The sequence below is a fragment of the Carassius gibelio genome, chromosome A7 (assembly GCF_023724105.1).
Source record: "Carassius gibelio isolate Cgi1373 ecotype wild population from Czech Republic chromosome A7, carGib1.2-hapl.c, whole genome shotgun sequence".
In the NCBI taxonomy this organism is placed as follows: domain Eukaryota; kingdom Metazoa; phylum Chordata; class Actinopteri; order Cypriniformes; family Cyprinidae; genus Carassius; species Carassius gibelio.
The window spans coordinates 13926519-13943607 of NC_068377.1; the positions used below are offsets into that span (position 1 = coordinate 13926519).

Here is a 17089-nt window from a genome sequence, read left to right on the forward strand (position 1 = left end):
ATTGGTGACCAGGGGGACATCGTCTCTTTTTACCATGTACATTTGAATGCCCTGCAGTGCCAGGGGACTTGTTTTCACTGAACTGCGAGGGTTTAGACCAAGTCATGAATTTCTCCTGGCATGAACATGTTTATTAAAAATTAAAATTCCTGTAATTCACTGGACTTAGTACAAACAGACCAGCCCTTGTTGAGGTAAAAATGTGTTCACCACTTCCATGTCAACCAAAGGTAGCTAACCGGCTTTGAATTGAAAACTAGACAACAAATTCTATACCGATATATATATATTTTTAATCAGTTTTAGAAAATGATCTTCCATAAGAAAGAAAAAGAATAGGGAAATGTTATCTGTCTTTTAGTTATTTACAACATGGGATATTGAGCCAAGTGGACAGTGTCTGAAAGTTGTATTGCTTACACTCCAGTAAACACTTGTTGGACCAATGAACAATTTATCATGAGTCAGACATTCAGTAATTCAAATAATACACATAACATCCAGCAAATAAAAAGCAAGCATGGGAAATTGACACACAAGTCAAATCAAAAGCATGCAGTGGAAGATTAATATCCCATTAGAGTCCAGCTTTATCTTGCCCCAGTTATTGTGCTTTTGTACTGGGCTGTGGTCCTGAAGCTGTAGTCTGGTGCCAGGTTGATACGACGAATATGGAGATCATTAGCGAAAGCTCTGGCTTGCTGGTAGAAGAACAGCGAGAGTTCACGGTCCATGAGAAAGTTGTGGTAGATGGTGGCCAACCGAGTACACAGCTCTAGCTGAGACCTCTTGTTGCCCAGATCCATAGCAGCAGCCAAGGCCAGGTGATAATAGCCAGCAGCATCAAATGGGTCCTGGGATACAGAGGAAGAGAAGATTTACAATATTAGTCCTATTGATCTATTTAGACATTCAAATATAACTCAGTATAGTTGTGAAGAGATTAAAACTTTAGTCCTGTTGTTCTATTAAGAGATTGAAGTATTAGTCACTATAGAGTTTAACGCTGTGTGTTTTTCATTTTGAAATATCATCGTTACCGACAATATCATGACACCCCTAATTAAAATGATAACAATATTTTATATTTTTTAATAACACTATTATCGTCAATGCAATACCCCCTAATGGATACCATAGCTTCTGCCCTGCATCCAGCAGCTGTGTATGTAAGTAAAACACAAGCAATGGTGAGTATATATAAAACAGTAATAATTATAATTAATAAATATAATAATATATATTTCTCAATAAATATTATTTTTTATGAGTGCCACAGTATTATTACACTAGTACTATATTTCTTTAGTGGTTTGTTTATTTTATTTTATTTTATGATATTTAAACAACAATAAAACTATTATTTTAATAATGACAATAATAATAATTATTATTATGTAGTCATAGTGAATATGAAAATAACCGTTTTTTTTCTTCTTCTTTTTTTGTCATTAGCTGATCTCATGCCTAGATAGAGCATGTGCTTTATATAATGAAATATAAATATATTTTCATTCTGAACATGAGTGAGCTTCTGTTCCTGATGTGAATGAGGTGTGAATATATTATCATTTAGTATGTATTTAGACTGCCATCTTCTGGTTAATTAAGAACTGCAACACCTCCACTGGCTTACCTTTACATCATAGAAGATGATGTCTCCAAGTGTTTTGTAAACCCTGACATAGTACAGGCCTTCCTCGTCGTACTGCAGGGGTGAGGGGCACAGGGACAGGGCTTTCAGAAAGTGGTGCTCTGCCATTTCAAACTGACCCAGACAATGGTACAACGTAGCGAGTCTATGGAATGCCACTCGCTCATTTAAATGGTCAGCTGTAGGAAAATACACAGATAAAGGGAAAGACTGTTATATGTCTTTAAAGCTTTTCAACTGTGTAATGTCATGAACATGAGTTTACCATGTGTGCTTTATTCTCAAAACAGACCAAATATTTGGCAGTAAGCCACAGTCCATGAAGGCTTATAAATCAGTATAATACAATAAATAACTTGGATTTAGAAAAAAAAAAAAAAAAAAGTCAGAGTTCTACATAACAGGGATTAAGACCATTATGAATGTGAATATTATGTTGTACAAATTAGTGATGCCATTACCATTCAAAAGTTTGCTTATGCTCACCAAAGCTGTATTTATTTGATCAAAACTATAGTAAAAACAGTATGTGAAATAACATTGTACAATGTAACGTATTCCTCTGAGGACAAAGCTGATTTTTTTAGCAGGCATTCAAAACAACAGCATTTATAAAAAAAAAACAAAAAAAAAACACACACATTAAATAACATTTTTGATCATTTTAATACATCCTTTATATATCAAATAAAATCTTACTGACCCCTATTTTTTAGCAGTAGAGTAATGGTGTGCTTGAGTTTGTGCACATGTGTTAACCCACCTAGACTCGTGCTAATGTCTAATGCAGTTTGAGCATACTCAATGGCCTCTGAGCACTGTCCCAGCTGCAGCAGAAGCTCTGAAAGCTTGTTACACAGCCTAAGCTGAGAGCGCACACTGCTCGTCTTTAGTGCGATGGGAAGGGCTCGGTCCTTACGAACACACAGAAACAAACATTCTTAGCTCGCTGACAAACGAACAGAAGGATTATGAACGTCATTAAAGTTTTCCAATTTAAACAAAATTGTAATAAAGAAAAATGAAATAACAGGGACCTGATATTCACAGAGTACAATAACAACACTAGAAAGTATTCTCTCTTCATCACCAACAAAGTGTGCATGACCTACCCTGTAAAAGCAGATGGCTTTCTCCCTGTCATGTGAGCTGTTGAAGAACACATCTCCAGCTGCTTCCAACATCTCCAGGGTGAAGAGTGTGTCTCCTGTGCTCAAAGCCATGTCCTGGGCTACCTATTATATAAAGAACAGGCCTATAGTTAACCTCTAAAGAAAAGGTAAAGCAAATGTCCAGCAACAACATATTTGAATTGCAGGGAATTGTGCTGTTGCACTGCAGAAGCTTCTGTCACAAAAACAAATTCCTTATTTGTGTAAACATACCTGGCAATAAAGCTCATTCTGATTCTGATTTAATTTTATACCAGTTTTACAAATGAGGATGTTCCCAAATGGAGGCTTTTGTTGATTTTGTCAGGTTTTGCTCACTTTTGTGTACAAATTTGTCCACAAAATATGGTAAAGTAGGTACACACACAGATTCCTTATTATTACTATTTTCCACATTGAAATCATCCAAATTATGAAATAACCCAAATGGTATGGAAATTAAATAGTGGTTAAAATGACAACAAGTCTAAATATTTTAGTTTCTTTGGGTTGCCATATTTTGTTTAGACTACAGTTCTAAACCAGTGTTGAAACTATTAAAAATGGTTTTCATTAATTGAAATAAAGCCAAATAAAATAAAATATAAATATTAGATGAAAAACTTAAATTATTAAAAATGATTGCCTTATGAGTTTAAGTACAATTCCAAATCTTGGTTGATGTGTTCTCACCATTATATTATGTCAGCATTCTCTTAACTCAATTACATTCATACATTTGAATGTCAGTAATCATTTTTACATTTGATTTAGAACTTGAATTAATACTCAATAGTTGTCCCCTGCCCCTGTTTCCAGTAACAGTGACTCCAAATAAATGCAGGAAAGGACGCTGAATGAAGATGGTTTTCACCTGCACGTAGAGGTCCACTAGCTCCGTCTGTTGGAGGATGTGGTAAATCTTCCCTGCCTTTAGCCAGGCATGAGCCTCCTTGCGTTTTCTGCCCAAGTCGATGAAGATGCCCAGGCTCTGTTTGGTGTAATCTAAAGCGGCTCTGTTGGCTCTGAGAGATGACGTGATCACCTTTAGTAAGGCTGTCTGCAGCCTTTATAATAATGTGATGTCTTACAACTGGCAATTCCTCATTATTGCAACAACTTCGGGCTAAACCAGCTTAACTTTATCAAGAACTTTATTTATCAACATTAAAGAGATAATTCACCCCAAAATGAAAATGTCATCATTTACTCACCCTCATGCCATTCCAATCCTTTTGAGATATTTCTCAAATATTTTCACAGAAGAAGAATGAAAACCAGTGAAATGGCACTCATTAATTGATTGAGCTAGGTTGAGTTAATGATTACAAAAATTGCATTTCTGGATAAACTATCTCTTGTATTGCACTGTATGTTTAGAACATCTCTCATAAACCTAAAAAATAATTAGGTCTCACTTCTCGGTAGCCAGGTTCAGGTACAGCTGACTGATCTTGTCCAGTATCTCTCCCTCTAAGCTCTTGTCTCCTATCCGCTGAAGAAGGTTCAGCTGGTGCTCGTTGTAGATGATACACTGGGCTTCATCTGGACACACCTCTTCGTAAAGCTGACACAGGTGACATGTGGCTTGCAACTGGCCTATTGTCATGTGAAGAAGAATACATTTTTGAGAGGTAAGTCTGGTGACCAGCAAACCTGATAAAAGATCAAACCAAAATTCTAGTATATGCACAATACTAAAATAGATGGGAATTGATTTTGTCCATAGGGGACTGACTAGATGTGTGCACAGTAGTGGACATACTAAATTGTAGCCAGGTGATTGGAGGGGAATTCAGAATAACGTGCACAGACATGTACAACACTACGAACAAGTTCATTTAGAAATGGAAATTCACCCATTTATTCACACTCATTTCAAACTTATAAGACTTTCATTCAGCTTTGAAACACAAATGAAGATACTTTTAATGAAAACTGAATGATTTATCTCTCCATTGTAAATCCATAACACCAAAACTTTGATGCTTCAAAAAGTTAAGTCATTGTAAAAATAATCCATATGAATTAAGAGGTTAAATCCAAGGTTTCTGGAGAGACATGATTGCTTCATATAACAGATTTTATTTAGGCATCTATTCACATATAAGCATGGATCTGTATGGATTGTTTTTATGATGTCTTTATGTATTTTTTGAAGTGACAAAGTTTAGTTGGAATGGGCCTTTACTGGACAGACAGAAATCTGTCAGGTTTCATTCAAATGTCTTTCGCTGAATAGTTTGGAATGAGATTGATCACAGAATTATTATTTTTTGCTTTAAATATTAGACTTATTTTGACATATTGTACAATCAGAAACCAAAATATAATTCCTTACTATATAATTTCTAACATCAAGCTGTTCTAGACACTAGTATTATAGAGATAATCCTTACTGATACTTTCACTAATACTATGATAGACACTTACTATCCATGTGATTTATAAACATGGCGATCAGCAGGGCCCATTCATAGTAGGTCTTCCCATGCTCATGGTTTCCCTGGGAAACAAAGTGTTTCCCCAACTCAAGAAGCACTGAAATAAAACTGAGTTCATGCCCTTCATCCTCAAGCTCGGAGAACAGCTCCACTGACTGAGTGAGGTATTCCTCTGCCAATCTTTTAGCCTTGATTTGCAAACACATGAATCCAAAGTTGGCCAGTGCTATAGCCCAGTTCCGTCTATCCTCAAACTCCTCGCAGATCTCAATTGCAGCCCGGTAGCTTTCAGAGGCCTGTCGGATGTCTGCTGAATGTCTGTATGAAATGGCTCGCATGTTGTAAACCACTCCTTCCAGTTGAGTAGTACAGTGCTCAGGGAGCGATGACAGCACAGTGTCTAGCACTTCCAGAGCTGTGCCAGGTTGCTTGTTGCAGATGTACAGCCACGCCAACCACAGGAGAGCAGCAGTAGTGTCTGCATGGCCAATACTGGATATACCGCTGTGGTCGAGGACAGTGGACATGTAGTGAACAGCTCTGTCAGGCATACCGTGTCTATGGAAGAGCCAGGACAAACACAGAGCTTGGACATGACCCAGCACTGGCTCCTTGCTGGGGGGCACTAAAGCAGCGGCACGGGTCAGGTATGGAGCAATTTGTGTTGGGATGGCCACTCCATACAGTTCTGATGCATTTTCCAACAATAGTGAGATACTACAAAGACAGTATGACATGGTGGCTCCTACCTGTGAAAGAGAATGGATGAATGCATAAATCAACTTTTGATTCATCCAATGCATCAATCTTTTTCATTCATTTATCTATTATTAATTCATTTTAATTTATTTTTAACTAAATTACACATTATATAAGATATTTAAATATATATATATATATATATATATATATATATATATATATATATATATATATATATATATATATATTTAAATATATATGTGTATATATATATATATATATATATATATATATATATATATATATATATATATATATATATATATAAATTTTTTTTTTATTTTTTTTTTTATATATATATAATTTATCTCATATAATGCTTTCTGAAACCACTATGAAGGTGAAGCACTGACCTGAAGTGACGCTTTCTTTGCACAGCTTTCAGCCAAGCGTGGCAGTCTCTGGTCACTGTAGAGTCTTGCTAACACCAGGAAAACATGGCTCATTGTGTCATCACATGCCACAGGAACCTCATCGGCAAGGATCAAAAGCCTTTCAATAAACGGGATTGCACTCATGGCATCTTTAATCTTCAGGTGGAGCTTGGCCTGGAGGAAGCAGGCTCGGGCCTCGGCGAGCTGATTCTTGGCCAGTACAGCCTTTTTAAGTACATATTTTAATACTTCAGGGTCCTCACAGCCAAACAAACATTCAGGGACAGCCATCAACAAAGCAGAAAAGCGCTCTGAAAACGTGAAAAATCTTTCATGGTTCTTCTGTGTTAGGTAGATGAGTGCTAGGTTGGAGTAAATGGCAGAGAGCAGAAACATGTCTGTGAAGCAATCCTTGGGTACATTCAAGGCTTCCTCGTAATAAACCCGAGCTTGAGAAAACTTCGACCTCCCTGCGCAAAGCTGTCCAAGAAGAAAACAGATTCTGCTCTGCGCCCACGAGACATGCTTCTTTCGTGCCAGCTCTCGGGCTATGCCTAAATACACCACTATCTCCTCCTCATCGGATTGGCCATCAAAAAGTGAGATGAGGAATTCTGGGTAAGCACTGTACAAGAGCAGGAACTCTGGCTGGTAGTCACGACTGCTCAAGAACGAAAGGAGAGCATGATGTCCATCTGGACTGGTGCTGTCCAGTTCTGAGCAGAAAGAAAAACGTGGGGTTTCCCGGGACATCTCTGTATTATCAGCTTGTTTCTTCATCTGTTGCTTGATGGTGACTGAAGAAACATCATTTCTTTGAGACTTATCTCCCTCACTCAGAATGTGTTTGACTTTCTGTTTTAGATTGTTTAATTCTGTCTGATGAGTCTTGTCTGGAGACAAAATAATAAATAAATAAAATAGAAATAAACAGATTATTTTAATTAGCTAAGTATCAATCTAGCTATCAGTAATTTATATATATATATATATATATATATATATATATATATATATATATATATATATATATATATATATATATATATACTATTTACACATATATAATTATATTACATAATTCTAAAAACCAAAATGACAATTATTTTTATTTAATTTGCTCTGAATGAACAGACAGACAGACAGACAGACAGGTAGGTAGGATATGTAGGTAGGTAGATAGACAGACAGATAGACAGACAGACAGATAGATAGATAGATTACTTACTTTCATCTGATCTTGGAATTTCTTTTGCCAGATCTGTGGTATGTAAAACAAATGATTGTATTATAATCAAACAAATTAACAAAGAAATGTATATACAAATATTTAAAGCTGGTCATGTTTCCTGTCGTGTGAGTTCATTTGGTTGTGCTTAGCACCTCAAGTGGCTGAATAATGTAAATCACGTCAGGTGCTTCTACTGTTATTGATTACACAACAGAACAAAAAAAGAATGGCCCATCTTTGTAAGTTCAAAACTGTTGTGGTGCTGTGCCGTCTGTCTGTAATTTGTGTGCAAATATGAACCCCACACAATTTTATTTTTCTCTACCGTTGCTTAAAGGGGTCATATGATGTTGTTAAAAATAACATTATTTTGTGTATCTGGTATAATGCAATGTGTTTATGTGCTTTAAAGGAACACTCTGACTTTTTGGGACTTTAGCTTATTACTAAAGCTTACAGTATCTCCCAGAGTTAGATAAGTCCATACATACCTTTTTCATTTCTGTGCGTTCTGTAAGTGTTATTTGACGCACCCACCACTAGCCTAGCTGCGCTAATCACTCTGCCCAAGTAGCCACTCCGCCCAAGTAACGTTAGCTGTGCTCCTACGCCTAGTGAGAATATAGTTCCCAGTATTTATACGATTAAAAATGGTCTCTGTCTCATATAGCCTTGTTATTTGTACACACTGTGACTATACAGATCACAACATGTAAATAGGAAAATGTTTGCATTATTTTGTAACTTATTGGTAACTTATTACTATGCTACCATTATCCATTTACATCCAGTCTTTGTGCTAAGCTAGGCTAGCGGTGGGTGTGTCCAATAACACTTACAGAACGGACAGAAATGAAAAAGGTATGTATGAAATTATCTAACTCTGGGGGATACTGTGAATAATCTAAAGTCCAAAAATTCAGAGTGTTCCTTTAAGGTTAAAAAACTAATTATTTTCCACATAATGTACATTTTTGTTGCTTCTCTATGCCACGCCTTTCTGAAATGTGTCGATTTTTACAAAGCTCATCATTCTGACAGGCGAGGTGTGCTTTGATTTGCCAGTTATCCAGTGCGTTGTGATTGGCCGAATGTCTCAAGCATGTGATGGAAAGTTACGCTCCTCACCATACTGTGATGCCAAGTCCTGGCGCGATGAGATAAAAAAAATAAAACCCATTACAATCGAGGCATTTGTTGCATCATCTGGGGATATAATTACTGATTATAATGACTTATACTGTCTTTTTACGCGTTGCATTGCGTATCGCGATGCGTAAACATAAAACCATGTCTACATTTGTGTTTCGGAGAAATGAGAAACTCTACATTTCTACATTTTAGCTCATGCCTGAATTCATCAGTAGCAAATCCTTTACATATGAAAATGTACTGTGTGTCAGAAGCGCCAGACTGTCCTTGCAAGTTGCTTGCAGTTGGAATTGCCCCACTTTATAGAAACAGACATCAGCATTATAGGCTACTATCACAGGAAACGGTCCTCATACTCCATAAAATGCACTGCACACATCTGAATATTCAGGCTGAACTGTCCTGGAACAGTGCTGTAAATACAACTTAACTAATGATTCTAGTTGTGTCCTCTTTTGGAAGACCAAACAAAGTAGTTTCTCTTTCACAATGAAACACACAGTGTCTCCACAACATGGTGGAGCGGCAACAGCAAGAATAAAAGTCACGCCTTCTTTCTTTGCGTGAACATTATGGCGGCGTTATGCAAATCTTCTCACATCGTGACGTAGACATGTGGGGGGGCATTACAACAAGTCATTTTAGGAGAGTGTGGTTGACTCTTAACTTTAATAAAGAATATCTCCATGGTTTTGAGACTTTAGTCTTTGCAACTTTACAGATGTTCTTTTTTTATTTTCAGTTTAATACACAAACAAACCTGTGTGACCATAGCAACCCGGGATTATCAGAGATGGATTCATTAATATTTTATTTTGAATTAAGAAATGATTGTATTATTTATTCTAGAAATTATTACATTATTAAAATATTATATTAACCATAGGCCCTGGCTACTGGACTGTATCAATAGTCAGCATTCAAATGAAGTTTATCATGAATAAATGTTACATAAAGTGCATTATATTAAATAGGCCTACAAGAAAACATTTTTATCCATCCTACAATCTTGTAAGTCCATTTACTTACCGTCTTTCCCCCGTAATATTTGTATATTATTATTATTATTTTTATTATTAGCCTACAATTATTACCCTATTATTATTGGTTATATTTGTATATTAGTTTATATTATTTTTTTTCCTTTCATTTCAATATCTTTACTTAACGTTCTGAATACTTTTGTAAATAATAGCGTACTGTAAATTGTCGACATGCCAATAAAGCTTTGATTATGCTGACTGGAATTTTTGCTGGAATGCAATTTTAATTTAACATATATTTCATTTTATTTCAGCTAATTAATGGACCATAATTATAAATACTATAGTGTCTCATTGAGAAATTAATCATTCACGTAGTTTCATTTGTAAATTAAAACACAACACGCTCATTTATCATCACACATGGGCATAAATACAATCATAAACTGGCCACGAGAAAAACATGTCATTCCCTCAACATAAGAAGTCGTGGCCATGAGAAATGGATGTTGTTCCCTCAACATAAGGATGTTGTGGCCACAACAAAACTAAGTGAACCGGCAATGTCACCTTATGGGCACTGTAGTTGTGACCCTATGACCCGCATCATCTGATCCAAGCCTACTGGTTCCCCTAACATCTCATTAATGCATGACAGTGTGTGTGCAGAAGCCTCCACAACAAATCTTTACAGTACGGTTAAAACCCTCTTCCTTACTTTCATTTATTTATTCATATAATGTTGTTATGAGCTTTTATTGGATCAATTTAGCCATAGGTTTGCTGTGTGTTTTTGTAATCTGTGTGATAATACTTTTAACAATTAATAATTTAACAAATAATTAAGTTACATTTTGAACAATCTTCCATTCAAAATATAACAAATATTATTTGCAATCTGACCTCATGTTTTTTGTTTACATCTGTTTAACACTGTGGTTCTTAACTAGTGAACATCCAATAGGGCTACAAGTTTATAAAAATTATTAAAGTTTTTAAAGTAAAGTTTAAAGTAATGTAATTATAACGCGCACACACACACACACACACACAAACACAATAATAGTCCAGATGAAGGCATTCAAAATGTAAATGATTAAACCCTCTAAGACTCTGTGTATGTAAAGAATAGGAGAATCTGTAATTTGACCGCTATGACAGCTGCCTTGCAAGCATTTCAGTTATTTAGCAGCTATTTTAGATTGAGATTTTAATAAATAGTAAATTCAGTATAATGAGATTGCTTTCCTCACACCAGAATGCAAGTCCTGTGCTTAAACATTTATTAAATATTTAACACTATCCTTGTGGTTCAGTGCAAGCACTGATGTTTTCTTCTAGAAATGCAAGTCTAGTTGCTTATATTAATTAAATTTGGCATGAAATGACAATTTACTGTCTATTTGGTAGATTCAAGTAATAGAATTCATCCATGAAAATGTTTAATTAAAAAAAAAAAGACCTCATAATGTTTAAGAAAAATGTCAAAACTCGATCTTCCATTGAAAATGACAGACTTCTCTCTAGTGGCATATGCTGGACTTTTCCAAACATTTAGTCCCCTTAAACCCCTTTCTTATTATCAACTGCAAGGTCACATTCAGATCTGCCTACATCCAATCAACAAACAATGAACAGAACCACTTCTGTTGTATCGTGATGTTAGGAAAACAGAGTTAGATATCTATGATGATAATGTAATTTGAAGAATCACCCTGAATTGGTCTGAAGCATGACTGCACATCTCTCTTTGTGTTAGGGAGAAGTCCAGCACTTCCAGCAATGTGGTTTCTGGTCTCAGGGTGCCACAAGTTCTTCCCTGGATGAGCAGCTGTACTGATTTTTGAGCTTTTTAATAAATCCACCATGTCGTGACTATTCTTGTGCAAATGACATTGAATTCTGATAGCGTTGGTTACTTGTTCTGGGATTTCTTGTAGAGGTCACTAGTTCCTGCAGTGACAAATTAGTTTCCTAATCTTCCTAATCAGTTCAGTTTCCCAAGGTGGAGCAGTAAAGGTGGTTTAGGTTGTATTACCTGTGTTTACACCACACAAAAGAAAAGCTTACGACCAGGATATATTCAAGACTTTAGTTGACGTGTTTGGTGTTGTCATAGTTGCTTTGTGCCTGTAATTCTACCTCTGGTCTGTTAGGATCGCCTCTTTTTTTTTAAATTAAATTATTAGTAGTTTTTTCTTAGACAAATCACAGGTGCTGTTGTAAAAGCAAATAAAACTTAATTTATAAATGCTAAAATGTTAAGATTCAAATCCCTGCGAGTCTTACCAAGTTTGTAGTTTGTGCCAACATTAGACTGGCATATTTTCTTCAATAAAGCAATAGTCTCCTCTTTAATTTTGTCCTGATCCAAGGTAACAATTTGTCTGTCCTCGTCATTCAAGAATATGCCAGATGATCTGTGATATTAGCGCAGGATAAAGTAATAGTGAGTAAAACTGTAAAAACAATTTGAGACAAACCACACAACAGAAATACAACTTGAAATATTCATAAAATCCCACAAGCACTTACTCACAAGATGAAGTGGTTGTTTTGACCAGCTTGGTTTTGACAAGTCCAGTATCCCCAGTTTTCTCCAGTTTTCCCAAAAACCATTCAAAACAGGCCACCAGCAGGCCCAGGATGATGATGCGTTCACCAGCCTGGAAACTCAGTTCATCTGGTCCATCGGCATCATACTCCTCTGTGGCCTCACAGACCCCTACTGCTGTGAGAGATATTTACACTTGTGCTAGAGTTAATCTGTGATGATGAATGCACCACTACTTCATATGTCAAAAGGTGTGTGATCTTTTAAATTCAGCTACTGATTTTGTTTGCAGCTTACATCCATTCTCTCTTCATTTATCCTCAATCATTTTCTAATTATTTTATTGCAATTTTAAAGCTTTTTGCTCTATAACTTTTAAAACGGGAATGGCCAGTCTAAGAATTTTAACAATTAACTATATTCAGGCTTTTGTGAAATTCTTAATTCTTGAGAACTCTGATATACATATAAGAAGGTTTATGTTAGAAAGTTGCATTAAGTTATATAAGCTGTTTTCTCATGTTCATTGTCAGTTTTACTTCATCTCCAGTGTTCTGTAGTATTTATGTTATTTGTTTGTTAGTGTGCATCTTTGTTTGTAGTGTATACACACACTGATGTTCAAAAGTTTGAGGGTAGTAACATTTTTTTTTAAAGGAATGCATTAAATTGATCAGGATTTTTGATTGAATTTTTTAAAAATAAATACTGTTCTTTTGGCATTATTATTCATCAAAAAACCTGAAAAATAGTAACCACCATAACCATTTTCAATTATATGAACTATTTCAAAATTGTAATAATATTTCTTCACAATATCAATGTTTGTGTGTGTATATATATATATATATATATATAATTGAAACATTTTCTTACCAATCTGGAAGGGAAGGCCACCTGTGTCCTTTCCACCACCCACTAATATACTTTCTGGGCAGGACTTTAGAAACCACCTTGGGAAGTGAAAACAAAAAAATCCATAATTCTTAGTTTTGGGTGGTCTGTTGATTTTATGACAATACATTAATATGAAATTCAGAAGGTGACATATACTCATGAAAGGGAATGACGGGCTCCAGAGCTGGTTTTGGTTTGGTTCCTCTATCCCCATCCGCAAGTGACAGCACTGTCCACCCTGATCCTAAGAATGGAGGCTCAAACAAAGCGATGTCCCCCTTCTCCAGATAAAGGTCGCTACCTGACGTAGAGCTATCAAACATCTGATTTGCTGTGCAGCATCCAAAGAAAGACCCTCAAAAGTAAACAATATTATTTTATTACAGAAAGGAGAGGTATTCACAATCAAATAGCTTTATTCTAGTATATAGAGTGCATAAACACTATTTATTACCTTCTTGCATTAGAAAGCCTTTATACATCAGATTTAGCGTCTCTTCTTTAATTGAGATCTCAATTCCTGAATGCTGATCGAGGGAGATTAACCAGAATTCCTGGTCCATGAGAAGGTTTTCCATACACTGCCCCAAGAAGCCTTGTGAAAATTACACATTTGGTAAGTCTTTTGAGATATTTAGCTTTTAATAAACACCACAGATTTTTGGTCTTTCAGAAATCATTCTAATATGCTGATTTGATACTCATCCATTATTGGTGCTCAAGTTATTAAAATCGGTTCTTATTATTATCCATGCATTTTGGATTCTTTGATGAATACAAAGTTCAAAAGAGCAGCATTTATATGAAATAGAAATCCTCTTTAACATTAAAGTGTCTTTGCTGTCACTATTGATCAATTCAAAGTGTCTTTGCTGAATAAAAGAAATATTTCCACCCTTTTTTCCTCCCAAATCTACCCTACCCTAAACCTTTGAATGGTAGTGTATATCAGTTCCCACAAAAATATTAAGCAGAATCTGCATATATCTGCTGCACAGAAATAAGAACAGACCCATCTTGTGGTATGTGCTGAACTTCCATATTTCTTCAAGGGCTTTAAAAGTGATAAATATAGTCCTTTCCTCACTGTTGATGGATACAAAATGAGCAGACAGTTCCTGCAAGACAGGGAAACTAGTATGTTAAATGCGTATATTTTCTTAAACACATTTCAGAAAGGTTTTAATTATTTTATGCAGTCTGAATAGAGATGGCCCTACAGAGATTAAGGTCATGACCCCTGAAAGGTCAGCTTCCAGCAAACAAAGTTTCCTGCAAAGCACTTCCTGTGTGTCCTCATCGGCAGGAAGTCGATCTGGCCCCTCCACCATAGCCAGCTGAATAGCCAACACTGCCACAGGAAAAAGTATAAAGTCAACATTATATCTACCACTGCATCCAACACTAACAGATCAGTCTCCACTCCTCTAGTAAATCTATAAAGAAAGTGACTCAGTGACGTGAAAAGGCCAGTCAGTGTAAGGTGACATCATAAACTAAACCTTTATACTGCTGTAAATTCCAGGTCTTGTTCTACTATATTCAGTTATAACCTAAAACATTCATCACAAGAGCAATATTCATGGTTCAATCCACAGTTTGATTTTGCATGTTACCATAATCATGTGATGTTTCACTGTTGTGTTTAACAGAAAGGGTTAATAAATGACAGTCAATGGGCTTTGTAAAGTCCAATGTATGATCTCTAAAAGTTACTCTTTTTGAGTGTCACTAAAGCAAGTCAAAGTTCAGTGAAAGGAATAGTTCATTACAACAAAAAAAAAAAAAAAAAAAATGAAATTCTGTCATTTACTCACCCTTTCCTTACCATGGAGCATAAAAGAAGATATTTTGAGAAATCTCTCATTAATTGTACAAAGGAGGTCTAGGTTCACCAAAACTGTTTGGTTCCCAACACACTATACAATATCTTCTTTTGTGTTACACGAAGTCATACAGGTTTGGAATGGCATGATAGTGAATAAGTTGTCCCAGAAACTTGTCTCAGAGCCAAGAACTGCCAACTCTGGACAGTTTTCCCACATAGTATTTCATTATCATTTACACAATGATCAGGATTTATTCACATCAGTCACAGTGAATGAAGAGGAAGTTGGTATTGTCACAGACAGTATAGTATTGAGCTGGATTCACCTGTTGGTATATTATCATCAGGAGCTCCAGGGGTACCTTTGATGCTCCCTCTTGATATCTTATAATCTGAAAAGAAATGTACACATCTTGGCACTAATAATGATGTGGAGAATTTCTGCTGTGCTTAACACTTTACTATATAATTGTGTTGAAGTCTAATGAATTTTACATCATATTTTTTAGAAATACTGTAGTCAAGTACAGACATTTAAATATAATTAATTCAACCTTGATTAGTTTTAAAACAAACAGGATGGAAATGACTACGTGTTAGCCATCGAGTAGCGTTTACATGAGGGTGTCGTCTTGAATGTTTTAGAAACAAACCAGTTAACAGTCTACCACAAAACATCACAGAATCTATTAAATCCATCGCTAAAATATATGTGACCAAAATGGTGATGACACTTCCTGGGGGATGATGATGTCATTGTAAATTTCAGGGATTTTACAATAGACCAACATGAGAGAGAATAAAGGACATAGAAAAATTCAACTAAATGATAAGCAATTAATATAATAGCCTATACATTAAGATACGAAACACGAAACACCTAGAATTTTAGATTTTTGTGCTTAGAAGTCATTGGAGACCAAACATCTGCTCAAACCAGCACTACAAATATTTAGCATTCTCCCCTTTTGGTCACTTAATCGAGAAGTTGTCAAAATAAAATAATTTGTTTTTCATATAGCTATATAAACTGTTAATATATATTTTATCCAGTATCGGGCAGTGCAACATCTGGTCATAGTATTAAAAACGTATGATCAACTTCATACGTTCATTAACATAAGAATGCAATACAAATGAATTGAGAAACACTTTTTTTTTTTTTCTTTTTTTCTCTTTGGTGGTCGTTCTGCTCACCCGCATCCCTACCTCTAGACGAAGACTCCATAATATTATCCCATTCACTGTGTGTGCACTCATTCGACAGCTCTCTGCGTACCGTCCGAGTTTTATCCGGGTCGGACTCGGACTTCACGCCGTTCCCGGTTTTGGACGAGTTTCTACGAGCAGCGGCTGACATGCCGTCAGAGTTCCGAGCGGAGAAGCGAATGGCTGCGCGCTCTCGGTCACGCGCTCATCGCACTGTCACCAAATAAAAGCGCACAGGTGGCGGAACTGATTTTAAGAGCGTATATTACATCATTACAAGACTGCAAGTCCCGATTTTAATGGTAAAGGAACGCCCAAAACAACGTGGTCTTGCGAACAGGCAACAGTTCCAGCTCTGCACTCCTGTCAGACGGAGCGCATGTTATGCGATTTTGGCACCAGTAAGCAGTTTTGTTTTTACAAATAAATTACCTTTGGGAAAAGCTTGGCACGCAAGGTTTCAGCAAAAGTTAATAATCACACGGAGTGAGTAAAGAGTAAAGAATCGCTGGTGGTCCGTAGGCTATTATGAATGTAAACTTTGTAGGTGTGTCTCTGTGTATTTGGATGAACTCAGAAAACATCAGAGGAAGAGTGTCAGCATTTCCCCTTCCTAAAATCCTTGTATTATGTGTAATATGTGGAGTTTTAAAACCCTTGTATAATTGTCCTGTGTAACTCAAACTTGTGCGTGCCAAGGTTAACAAAAATGCTTCCTGCCAAAATCCTCAGATAAAATGTCTGCTGTAATGTAAATGTAAATGTAAATACCCTCATAGGGAATTTGAGAAACTGACATAATACAACAAAATACAATGGTCTGTATAGTTGGCTGTAAATATCAATCATA

General features: G+C 36.0%; 1 protein-coding gene across 7 annotated transcripts; it reads right to left on the reverse strand.

Annotated features, from left to right (window-relative positions):
- Nucleotides 1–12: 12 nt before the first annotated feature.
- LOC128016625 (SH3 domain and tetratricopeptide repeat-containing protein 1) lies at nucleotides 13–16741 on the reverse strand. 7 transcript variants are annotated; one of them, XM_052601281.1, is made up of 18 exons: nucleotides 16228–16541; nucleotides 15357–15422; nucleotides 14423–14553; nucleotides 14215–14320; nucleotides 13657–13797; nucleotides 13359–13557; nucleotides 13182–13258; nucleotides 12287–12479; nucleotides 12041–12171; nucleotides 7614–7646; nucleotides 6365–7278; nucleotides 5239–5998; nucleotides 4224–4404; nucleotides 3680–3830; nucleotides 2767–2889; nucleotides 2418–2568; nucleotides 1637–1833; nucleotides 13–854 (listed from the first exon to the last, which is right to left on the reverse strand). In XM_052601281.1, the coding sequence occupies exons 1-18, from the start codon at nucleotides 16388–16390 to the stop codon at nucleotides 591–593; spliced, it is 3981 nt and encodes a 1326-aa protein (XP_052457241.1). In that variant the 5' UTR covers nucleotides 16391–16541; the 3' UTR covers nucleotides 13–590. The 7 variants fall into 7 exon arrangements, with proteins under 7 accessions (XP_052457241.1, XP_052457240.1, XP_052457242.1 ...); XM_052601280.1 differs by having other exon boundaries at nucleotides 14–854; nucleotides 12287–12482; XM_052601282.1 differs by having other exon boundaries at nucleotides 15–854; nucleotides 12287–12482; nucleotides 16240–16541.
- Between the last annotated feature and the right edge of the window lie 348 nt (nucleotides 16742–17089).

Coding starts and splice junctions, on each gene's coding strand:
- LOC128016625 (XM_052601280.1), bottom strand. CDS start 16,390: ATGTCAGCCGCTGCTCGTAGAAACTCGTCCAAAACCGGGAACGGCGTG. Junction 14,554..15,356: donor TGATGATAATATACCAACAG/GTGAATCCAGCT, acceptor TTCCTGTGGCAG/TGTTGGCTATTCAGCTGGCT. Junction 1,834..2,417: donor AGACATTAGCACGAGTCTAG/GTGGGTTAACAC, acceptor ATTTTCCTACAG/CTGACCATTTAAATGAGCGA.